The 12,265-nt window shown below is 42.0% G+C and overlaps 1 protein-coding gene across 2 annotated transcripts in view; it reads right to left on the minus strand.

The window, feature by feature from the left end:
* Window positions 1-522: 522 nt before the first annotated feature.
* The window catches only part of URB1 (URB1 ribosome biogenesis homolog), a 147,722-nt gene continuing 135,979 nt past the window's right edge, over window positions 523-12,265 (minus strand). For both annotated transcript variants that reach the window (XM_030202133.1, XM_030202131.1), the window contains exons 36-39: window positions 11,968-12,165; window positions 10,353-10,594; window positions 5,875-6,438; window positions 523-1,685 (exon numbers count right to left, since the gene is read on the minus strand). In XM_030202133.1, the coding sequence (XP_030057993.1) occupies window positions 1,432-1,685; window positions 5,875-6,438; window positions 10,353-10,594; window positions 11,968-12,165 (1,258 nt within the window). In that variant the 3' untranslated portion in view covers window positions 523-1,431. The remainder of the gene's footprint in view (window positions 1,686-5,874; window positions 6,439-10,352; window positions 10,595-11,967; window positions 12,166-12,265) is intronic.

Raw genomic sequence — 12,265 nt, forward strand, 5'->3', positions numbered from 1 at the left:
TTAAGGAACCCCTCTCAGGAATAGGGAGAGGGGGGCCAAGGCAACCACAACATGGAGGGGTGTGGGGGAGACCCTCAACACGGAGTGTACACCCCCGGGGCTCAAAGGGCCAGGGCCCACAAACAGGCTCTGAGACACCAAGCTGCAACCTTTTTTTGTTGTTGTTGTTTCTATTTGTAAATTAAATCTGGTAGTGCAACTGCAATGGAAGCGTCCAGCAAAGTCTGTTGTTCTGAAAGCCAAGACCTGCCAACAAGCACTCGGCAGGCCCTACGGGGGCGGGACTGCACAGGAGTTAATACAGCAGGTCCCAAAAAACAGAAAGGCAATTGATCCGCAAGCTGCAAGATGGAAATAATAATAGCAGATCAGTAATAAAAATACAAACTTTATTCACGAAAATAGCAAAACTCCTTGCATCACCCAACACTGGCCGTGTTTCACCCAAAAAGGGCTGCCTCAGGGGCTATCCTGTAATTCTGTTACCTGGAAATGGCAACCGCCATTATGGCAAATGTAAGCCACATTGAGCCTGCAAATCGGTGGGAAAATGTGGGATACAAATGCTACAAATAAAATAAATAAGCATATACTGGCAGACAAATGTGTGAAGGTCTGACTGTTGATAGCGTCTTCTTTAAAAAAACCCAGCACTAACACTATGGAAGTGGAGTCTTTACAGCTGCCAGAGTGACGTATACAGACTCCTCTTGCTACATGCAAGTCTTTAGTAGTTTCTTAGTCTCCCCATCTGCTCGTACAAGGGCATAATACCTGCTCATTGGGAATGGTCTGGAGCAGACACTAAAGAAGGAACTCATTTTGTTAAATGTACACAGGTACCTATATTGTCTTTATAAGACAGGCACATTTTTGACAATTTTTATACGCGTCCTCTTACAAAATTACTCCCTCATTAATATTCTGAAGGTGTCAAGGCCACTACTGCAATTTGGTCAGTTCTAAATGCAATACAATAGGTTTTGCATTATAAATCAGCCTCTTCCAGTCGGCCAATAAGACATAGTCACAAGCTGCCAACAGTAACTTCAGTCTTCTGCACTGCCTCCTTTAAATACTCAAGAGTTCGATTCTTTTGAAACGTGATTAATTTGTCCTGGTTTTCGGCAGGTGTTATGTTCTATTTAGGAAGCATCTTAAACTCTGGCTTTATAAAAAGCATTATTTTTAAAACTGTAGTATTTTTATTCTGTTTCTTATAATATGATTTTTTACATGATGCTATATGATGTTTTTAATTTTGGGAACTGCTCTGAGCCTATTTAGGTTGTAACAGGATATAACTTTCCAATGTTATGTCATCTCTCCCTTTCTGAACAGGGCCTCTTGAGTATGTAAAACAATCATTCCAAGTACTTTCCTGCCGAATATTAATTTTCTCTGGTTCTGTAAATGGAAGACTGTAGTGTATCAATCAGTCACACCCTTTGCAGGTTCTGGATAAGGAGCTGAGACTTTGGTTTCTTCCAGCAGTGCAGCTGAAATATCTTCACAAAGAGACACGATGGCTTCCATTCTTTGTCTCCCTGGTTTCTCTTTATCGCAATTTAATATCTCATTGGCAGTTCTACAAACCATTTGGACATGATCTGTGAACATGTCCAGCTTCTGTGGTCCCAGCCACTTGTCTACAATGTAGACAGACACCAAGAATATCAAAGCAGCTGCAAAAAACAAAAAAAAAAAATAATCAAAATGCACTATATATTATTGTATTTTAATCATCTTCATAGCATTTTCTATTTCATAAAACAATTAAATTACTGTTTAAAAATGGGCTTTGAATTTTTCAGCCCAATATTCAAAAAAGCCTGCAGTTTTCAGAAGAAAATCCATTTTTAATTTAGGAGCTTAAAAGTTTTGCTTCTAAATTTAGGCCTGCCATTCATTTGCCTAGATTATGGGTTCTCAACCTAGTCTTTAAGACACACCTAGCCAAGCCAGGATATCTGCAACAAATATGCGTTCAATAGATTTGCAGGCAGCGCATGCAAATTTATCTCCTGCATATTCATTGTGGGTATCCTGACTGGCTGAGTGCATCCCAAAGACTGGCCTGAGAATCCCCTGGCCTAGATGTATATGTAAGCCTAATGCTGAAAATCAATGCTAACTAAGCACCTAACTTTTTTTTTTCCCTGCCGCCACCCACTTTTTATGCTCTTAAATTTAGGAGTTTAATGACATTTTAAATTAGGCACCCAACCTTAGTAAGTTCTTATTGCAGTTCCTTGTGACTCTGGGAAAGTCACTTAGGGGTCCTTTTACTAAGGTGCACTGAAAAATGGTCTGCAGTAGTGTAGGCGTGGGTTTGGGGCAAGCGCAGATCCATTTTTTAGTGCGCCTGCAAAAAAAATGACTTTTTAATATTTTTGCCCAAAATGGACGTGCGGCAAAATAAAAATTGCCGCGCATCCATTGTGGGTCTGAGACCTTACCGCCAGCCATTGACTTAGCAGTAAGGTCTCTCGTGTTAACAGTGCAGTAATCGCCTACACGTGTCAAGTTGGAGTAACTACCCGATTTTCTGGCATGTGTAAAAAAAATGAATTTGCCGCACGGGCCATGCGGTAGCCAGGCGGTAACTCAGAATTGGTGTGCATTGGGCATGCATAGGCACCTAAACCCTCCTCATTGCCACACGTACAAAATAAGTAACTGTATATAATATGTAAACTGCTTTGATTGTAACCAAAGAAAGGCGGTATATCAAATCTCTTCCCCTTTAAATTTTTCAAGGCGGCCAATTTAGGAGCATAAATCCTTTGAACATTGGGAAAGTCTACTAGCTGGTACCACAGGTTGCCTAAGGTACAGTCTAGATATTGCCAGGAGGGACGTGGGATGTGGGACATGAACAACCAACTTTATACTGGACTCACAGTAACTCAACCCACTGGCCAAAAGGAAATAACTTCAAGGTTAGAAACACAGAATATGAAGACAGGAAAGAGACAAAATCTAGTCTGTCCAGTTTAATTCTCATTTCATTGCTATAGGCACCAAGTGATCTACCTTTGCCTTCCCTCTTTCCTAACTAAGGATCCTCTGTGTCCATCTCAAGCCTTCTTATTTTTTTCTCCAGAAATTCCAAATATCCACCAGTCAAATATTTTCTAACGTATTTTATAATGTTACTCTTAATGGGGCCGCTCCTTTCAGCCCCATAGTATGATCTTTTGTTCTAGAATTTCCATTTCACTGAAAGAGACTGCATTCTTGTGCATTATTTACCTCAAAGGCATAGCTGAATGTCTCCATCATATCCTCATCTCTCTTCTCCTCTAGGATATACATATTTGGGCCCCTAAAGTCTTGTCTAACTAATCTGCACAATTTTGGCAGCCCACCTCTGGATCACCTCCACTCTGACTATATCCATTCAGTGGAATCCAGAATTAGAAACAATACACCAGGTAAGGTCTCATTGATATCCCACACAGAAACATTATTTCATCTCTTATGTATCTGTTTACATACCCTATCAACCCTCTGACTCTTGACCACCATATCTCACAATGTTTTGAGATCACACATGATCACCCAGAGGATATTTATCTCACACCTTTAACAGTGGTGTACGGATTGTGGAAAGCAGGCTGCTCCCCTCACCCAATACTATCCTGAGGGGGCACTGGATGGTCAAAAAAATAAAACAATGGGGCTTTTCTGAAGTGTGTATGTGGGGAGGGGCATAAATGTAAGCACTGGCCCCAGTGCTGGAGATCCATGGTATGCCACTGACCTCTTCAGTAGTAGCTCAAGGCAAGTTACATGTATTTTCCTGTTCCTGGAGGGCATACAATCTAAGTTTGTTTCTAAGGCAATGGAAGGTGAAGTAACTTGCCCAAGGTCAAAAGAAACAACAGTGGGATCTGAATCCTGGTTCTCAGCTTGCTGCCTTAATCACTAGGCTACTCACCAACTCTTTAGTGCACACCACCTTTTGACTTCTGCATCCCAAACAGAAACACAGAAAATGATGGAAGATAAAGTATCCAGTCTGCCCATCCATACCAACTACTAATCTCTACTATCCCTTCTTTTCCCTTAGAGATCTGCTGGGCTTAACCCATACTTTTTTGGCTTCAGGTACAGTTCTCATCTCCTCCACCTTCACAGGAAGCCGTTCCATGCATCTACCACCCTTTCTGTAATGAAGTATCTCCTTGTTCCAGAGCTTCCTTTCAACTGACTCAACTCCAGTGCATGTATGCCATGGAGGCATTTAAATGTCTCTATCATATCTCCCCCTCCCACCTTTCTTCCAAAGTATATATATTGGGATATTTAAGTCTGTCCCCATATGCTTTATAACAAAGACCACTGACCATTCCCGCCCTCTAGACCAACTCCATTCTGTTTATATCTTTTCGAAGGTGCGGTCTCCAGAATTGTACACACTACTCTAAATGAGGTCTCATCAGAGACTTATACAATCTCCTTCTTGACCTTGATGACCATGCACACGAGTATTCTTCTGGCTTTTGCTGTCTCTTTTTTCTACCTGTTTGGCCACCTTAAGGTCATCAGATACAATCACCCCCCAAGTCCCAATCTTCTTTTGCACAAAGCAGTACGTCACCTTTTTTTACTGTACCACTCCAAATGCATAACCCTTCGTTTGTTTTGCATTAAATCTCAGCTGCCAAATTCTAGACTATTCTGCAAACTTAGCTAGGTCCCTCGTCATGACATCCTTACCATCTGGCATGCCTACCCTAACCTTACCAAACAGTCATTTTGCAAAATTGCTTTCAAATTATTTTCCTATCCAAATCCCTTGAAATCTATCAGGGTCCCTGGATCACAGGTTATGAAACACTTGATCAGTTTATTCCTCTGCAGCAGTGGCATCAGGGCAGAATGGCTAATAACTACACCCCGCCCCCCATATGGGTCCTCCAGACCCTTGATTCCCTACCCCAGAAACGACCAGCCCCACAGAAATGCCCCCTATCCAACCTACTACACTACCCACAAAATCCCTGCTAGTCTAGTGGACCTACCCTCCCTTCCCACCCCCAAAAAAATCCTTGTTAGTCTAGTGGACTGTAATCCCTGGGGCCCCCCTGGATCCCCTCCCCCCGCATACCTTTAACAAATGGCAGGAGTGATGCCCAATCATTCCTACCTTTTTGCTGCCATCTTCCAAATAAGGCTGTGCCTGGGATGCACTGCACAGGGTCGGTCCGCAAATAAGGTAATTTTTCCCTTATTTGTGACTGTCTCTGGGAAAACATGACTAAAGTCACCAGAAACAAGAATAGGTTTTAATGAATTCTATTAGAGCAAACAATTTGTAATACAACAGCCCATCCCCGTCCTTTTATGTAAAAAATAAAACACAAGTTATAGAAATTCAAACATGTGACTGCTTTTGGACCCATGATGTGAAAATCAGCCTCTCTCCACATTTTGGATCTGTGACTTTAGTCGTGTTTTTCCAGAGACAATAGCAAAACAGAAGAAATGACCTCCGCAGAAATCCACAAGGGACAGTCCACACGGACAGTCACATTTGGTAGTCTGAGTGGAGACTACCAAATATGGGAAAAATTCCCTTATTTGGCAAACCGATCATGCATGGTGCATCAGGTTATCTTCCAGTTTACTGCAGTCTAAACTGTTCTTTTTTTTAACAATTTGAATTTTGAGGGACTTAAAACTTACTTATTCTCTAGACAAAGATAGCAGGCTAGATAAGCTTATTGTACTGTATAATTTTGTAATTTTTGTATCTGTATACTGAGAATTGTAAACTTGCATTCTGTTAGATAAAGGTGGAATACAAGTAACGTAATACACTGTACCTATTGATATTTTAAACCAGTGAAAAAGAGGCATGATTACCTTTTCTGCTTCTGTTATTATCATCTGCAGCACGGAGACACATTTCTTTCACAAGCTTATGACGGCTGGTCTCACTGCAGCCCTCAATATTCAACAGCTCGATCATGATGGTGTTAAAAAGATGCAGAACATCAGAGTCTAAAGTTCCACTTTTACAGACTCTACTGTAAAGCTTAAAGATACAGTTTCTTAATGTGTGGTCTTTTAGAAGCGTTTCCACCACGGCGCCATTTGGCAAAACGTTCACGTGAAACCACTGGAGTACCGCACATATTCTGGGAATGGTCAAGTCGTGCTTGGTCGCGCTCTTTAATACCCACTTAGCCACCAGAGAAGCAGCTGCACACTCGAGCGTGTCTCCCTTATTTTCAGAATCCGCAGTCTCATATGGCTCGGCTGGAGGTCTCATTGGCTCCCAGTGTAGCAATATGGATGCCAGCAGGTCCCTGCAATTCTCCAGGTAAGTCACTTTCATTTTCGAGTCCAATTCCTCTTCTCCTTCCACCACAATCCTCCTCCTGCTCTGCTGAGATGACGGGGGCTTATTCTTCTCTTTAATGGTTTCTGGAAGAAAGAAACACCAGCCTCTAGGTAAGAAGCAGTAATGACAATATGATTGTTTATGTCTTTCTCCAAATCATTGGTAAAAATATTTCATAGATTTCTGCTTGTCGTCGTGTTCTAATGAGAAGTATGTGCCATTAATTATGAGCTGTTCTTAAAAGGGATATTATTGAAAACTAGGAAAAAATGCCCGTTTCTGAGCGGAATGAAACGGGCGCTAGCAAGGGGCCCCCTCCCTCCGTCCCTCCAAGCTACTTGCCTTGTTCGCTGGCGTTTCCGTTTCGGCCCTCGAGTGTCATAGCTCCGCCCTCGACGTCATGACGTTTTGACGCGAGGGCGGTGCAGACACTCCAGGGCACACCGGATATCTCGGGCGCCTCAACTTCCGTGGAGGCTTCAGAACATTGGGGTTGCCTTTTATATAGAGAGATGAGGATCTATACTGGTGGACCAGTTATGAGGGATCCTCTGTCTGGGTTAAACGGAAGGCTAGTTGAGTGGAACCAGTCCCTCTATTTACCTATGTATTTGTTAATAGATCCAGGTGCGCAACATTGGAGATTGGCTCACCCGTTTTGGGGAGCACAGCGAAATACTGGCGTTAACTCCACAAGTTAGCAGGCATATCCCTCTATTTCTCCTCTTTACTCTTCTGGCAATAAATTTTTATAAGACAGATCAGCAGAAGTAGACAAAACCAGAAAGACAGAAGATTAGATTCCCTCTGTTTTCAGATCAGTTTGAAATGAAGTCTCTCTAAATTTGAATAAAGCTATGAAAGATACTTACAAACAGCTGCGGCCCAAGGCAAGATGCCGCCTGAGGCAGGGCCAAGCCTCCCTGGGTCAGGTTCTGGCATTTTCCCCCTTCTTTCCTCCACCCAAGCAGCGATCCCCATACGTCGCCCTGCCGCTGGCAGCAGCTTCTTCTCTACTGTGGCCGCCTCCGGGGAAACAGGAAGTTACATCAGAGAGGCGGGCTGCAGTAAAGAGAAGAGGCAGGTGCCTGTAGCAAGGCAGTGTATGGGAACTGTGCCTGCCGCTGCCACATTTAGGAACAAGAAGAAAGAAGGAAGGTAAACCTCAGGAATGGGGTGGAGGAAGGAAGGGGGAGATGCCGCGCCTGGAAGAGTGCCGCCCGAGGCCCCCGCCTCAGGTGGCCTAGTGGTCAGACTGCCCTTGCTTACATATTAGAGACTTTCCTCCTCATTCTATAATGTGGCATATAAATATATGGGCTGATTTAATTTATAGCATATTAGTACTTATGCAAATGAGTGCTCAGTGCTATTCTAGAAATGACATACGCAACTTTCTTAGCAAATAAATGTAAGGGAGGTGTTCACAGGGGAGAAGCATAGACGAATACTGGGCAGGACCACCATTTATGTGCATAACTTACATAATATTGTAAGTTAGGCGTTAAGGGGGGAACTCATCAACCAGTGTTAGGGCCTCAACATATATTAGCAAGTGTTAAATACTAAAAGCCTATAGGTATAAAATAGGCTTTTAATATTTAGTGCGTGCTAATTCCCTAAAAGCACATTAAGGCCCTAACGCTGCTTGATGAACTCCTCCCTAAATTGCCACACTTAGGGCCACCCACTTGGGCCTGTAATTGGCATGGCAAAAGTGGGTGTGCCTAAATGCTGGCATGTCGATGCTAATTTACGCTAATGTTTCTGCCTCGTCTCACCCCATGCATGGAATAATCTCCCTGAGCCCATATGCCAGGTCCCTTCCCTGCCCATCTTCAAATCCCTGCTAAAAACCCATCTCTTCAATGTCGCCTTTGGCACCTAACCACTACTCAAGAAATCTAGACTACCCCAACTTGTCATTTCGACCTTTAGATTGTAAGCTCCTTTGAGCAGGGACTGCCCCTTTTTTTTGTTAAATTGTACAGCGCTGCGTAACCCTAGTAGCGCTATAGAAATGTCAAGTAGTAGTAGTATAATGGAATCTTGGTGTCCAGATTTTGTTACAGAATTAGCGTTCACTATGCAGCATTTACATGTCTAAATTGTGGCTCCCAGTTATAGAATTACACCCTTTGCATTCAAACCATGGCATTTTACATGAAAATCTTTGGTGGTGGAAAATATTCTATATAAGGAGAGGTGCATAAAGCAGTTGATTTCACGTTTCTATACAGCTATTATATGTATATGGTATCCCCACTCTCTTAGATAGAAAATTCAATGGGAAATATTCTTAGTGGAGGGAGCAAGAGAGGGATTTTTGGATTAAATGGAATTACACTCTGAAATCTTCCATTTCACTGAACCTGGTGGTGTGATCTTACCTTCCCCTCCTTCATTGATCTGAAGGTGGGATTCTGATGCCCCCTCCTTTTTATTTATTAGGATTTATTTACCGCCTTTTTGAAGGAATTCACTCAAGGTGGTGTATAGCAAGTCAAACATAAGCAGTAGACAATTACAGCAGCAAAAATATTCAAACAATACACTGTAATGCAGCATATTATGCCATACTACGTCAACACAATACACAATAAAACGTGTCAGGCCCGAGCAAAACCAGACACCAGAGACTCTTCAGGAGGCAATAAACTGTGAAACTGAGGTTTGGTTCTTGCTTATGTCTTTTTTTTTGTTGTTGTTGCTTTGGTTTTACCTCAGGAAGCTCCGGTTCCACTCAGAACAGCAATAGTGCGAGGGAAAGGGGGCTGAGGCACACCACGGAGGAGACAGAAGAGACGAAGGACCCACACCGACGGAGTGTGTACCCTGAGGAGACCCTGACAATGTGGCCTCCCTACTGCAGACAGGTAAAGCAGTCAAAGAGGCTGTTCAGGTACCGAAGGCAGTGCTGCAGGAACACAGTTTGCCAGCAGATTGACAGAGCACAGACGAAGGTTTCCATTCCTCTTCTGAAATATAAGTGCATCTCCAGATTTCTTTTTTTAACAAGCCTCCCAATCTGTTGCTCCAGAGGAAACGCTCCCTGAAAACCAGAGACCTATAACCCCGATATGATAGTAATTGTTTTATTTATTTTTTTTTAAATAAAAGACTTCAGGACCCACAGCACCTACCTACCCAACTGCTGAGGAGACTGAGAAATACTGAGGAGTCCAGGTCTGCACAATACCAAGTACAGTCACTTCGCAGTTAGTTCTCAGTCTCCCCATCTGCTAGCAGGAGGTAGAAGTTTTCTGGTTTTGTAAATTTGTTTGATGGTTTCTTGTAACAAGTAATAATTTGGTCATATTAATGATCCATGTATAAAACTGATGTGTATTATTAAGTTCTAGCTTGTATGTATGTGTGTGGGGGGGGAGAGGGGGGTTATTGTCTGAAGAATTGATGTTATTCTACTGGTGCTTCTGGACATATCTGTGGTATAGATTCACAATGCCAATCAAGGGGATACAAGGGCTTATATATACTGAAAATGGTCTGAGTGCGGGCTCATTTCCCTAAATAACAGTTGAAGGAGGATTTAATTACACTATGCAAAATATGTCAATGGATTCTACACAAATATTTCTTTTAACTCAGAAGCAATAAAAATTCCAAGACATCCTCTCAGGCAAAACATCTTTCACCACTCTAACTGCAATATTTGCCAACATAGATGGTCAAGGTGATGCTAAACTGTGTAAGGAAATTGGCTATATTTCTGAACAAAAAGGATCAGGGAGCAGGACAATGTGCTTGATCTTCTGGTAACAGTGTTAATCCAGGGACTGAAGTTCAATGCCATATCTGTGGGGTTTACTTCAGAAATGAATTAGTCACTGTGCTTTTCTGCCTATCACTTGACTGAAAGTCCTCATACTAATGATTTTGGCACTTAGAATACTACATACCATGGAACCTCTGGTCTGTATTTTTCAAGCTAATACTCTGGACACGTTCTCATGGCTGCAGTTCTGAAAGCACTTACTGAGCAAATCCTTGAGGCTGTATTTCTCAGCCACAGTGTGTAGCCAGTCTTGGAGGCCCACATCTTTTTCTACCAAGCTCCACTTATGCAGTAGCATCAACACAGCCTTGCTGGAAAAGACTTTCTCATTCACAGTGAATCTGCCCATCTCCTTGAAGGCCTTCATGACCAGTGTGCGGTATCCCAGTACAGAGTTCAGCGTAATGAAAAACTCATTCAACTGTAGAAAACTGACACAGGACCTGTGGAAAAAAAACAAAACAGTATTTCAGTGAGTAGGTTCAGGTTCTTTAAAAATAAATAAATAAATAAAGATTTCACATAAAGCAATTCACTACCGCACCAAGAGCCCAAGTTGGAGGCAATGCAGGGTTAAGTGACTTGACCAAGGTCACAAGGAGCTGCAGTGGGAATTGAACCCAGGTCGCCAGGATCAAAGCCTGCTACAATAATCATTAGGCTACTCCTCTTAAGAAAGAAAACTTGTTGCAGTCCTTGCCACCAAACCAGAGCCCAGATCGTGCCCAAGCATACGCCTATCTGCAAAATACGCATTATGTAAGATAAGTATGTATTTACAAAATAGCGCTTAGGTGCACATTCAGCATATATGTAGATATGACCCTATATACAGGGTGAGACAAAGAAAAGTAACCCCTAGAGTTTTTCACCATGATTTTTGCTCATTCAAAAATGTTTGTGCTATTAAACTACCATTATTTGGAAAACAAAAAAAAAACCCCAGGGTACTAGCTACTGTTAATGACATCACAGTGACGCAGACTTTTGTCTGGGGAGCAATGTTGAAAGCCTATCACAAGCTCCACCCAAAGCAGCAATCGCCAAACTCAAGGAAGCGCTGCAGATGATGTGGGACAGTCCGACAAGGCTGTTAACAACTTCCCAAAGTGACTGAAGGCCTGTAATTCAAGCTGTGGGTGGACACTTGGAGCGTTCATAGTGACTGTGAAATTCTGACACATTGTTAATTGTATCATTTGAATTACGTTATTTTACTGTGTTTTAGCGTGAACATTTTTAACGTGCAAAAATCACTAGGTAGTAACGCTAAAATGTCAGTCACATCAACATAGCCTAAGAGAGTTAAATGTTGTTTAATAGTAATACGTAAGTATGATGATTATGTAAAATTTCTCGATGAAATTCAAAGCAGTTGCTGACAAAATGGTGAAAAACTCTAGGAGGTTACTTTTTTTTGTCTAACCCTGTATACAGGGTCATATCTACATATATGCTGAATGTGCGCCTAAGCACTATTTTGTAAATACATACTTTTATAGCACAAACATTTTTGAATGAGCAAAAATCACTTGGTGGTCACGCTAAAATGTCTGTACCTTCACCATGTATAAAGCTGTAAAATTTCATGTTGAAATTCCAAGCGAATTCTAGGGGGTTACTTTTTTTCTTTTTGCCTCACCTTGTATACTTGTGTAACTGGAGCATAAATATTAACACCCACTTTATAGACTTACCCCTGTGAGTCTTAAAATGGAGGCCACATGTCATCAGGTATATCAAATGCGTTAAATAAATAAATAAATCGAGGTAGCAGCGATCTTGTGCAGTGCTGCTGTCCTTCAGTAGTACTTACCAAATATGTTGAATAAGTTTGAGTAAAACAAAGAGGAACTCATTGATCAGCTGAAGAGGAAGAAACTTTGGGTTCTCTGGAAGTCCATCCTTGCCTGGTATTGCAAGAATTACTTGAGTATCTTTCTTTCCCAAGTTTGTTACCCACAACTTGTGTGTTAAGGAGATGATGCTAGCTAGACGTTGGCTTTCAAGACACCTGCAACACAAAATAAAGCACCCTTGCAATCTCAACTATCTTCAAGAAAATAAAACAACCACCTTTACCTCTGGAAGGGCTTGTGCTGGTAATTGCTTTC

This window comes from Microcaecilia unicolor, chromosome 4, assembly GCF_901765095.1.
Source record: "Microcaecilia unicolor chromosome 4, aMicUni1.1, whole genome shotgun sequence".
NCBI classification, from domain to species: domain Eukaryota; kingdom Metazoa; phylum Chordata; class Amphibia; order Gymnophiona; family Siphonopidae; genus Microcaecilia; species Microcaecilia unicolor.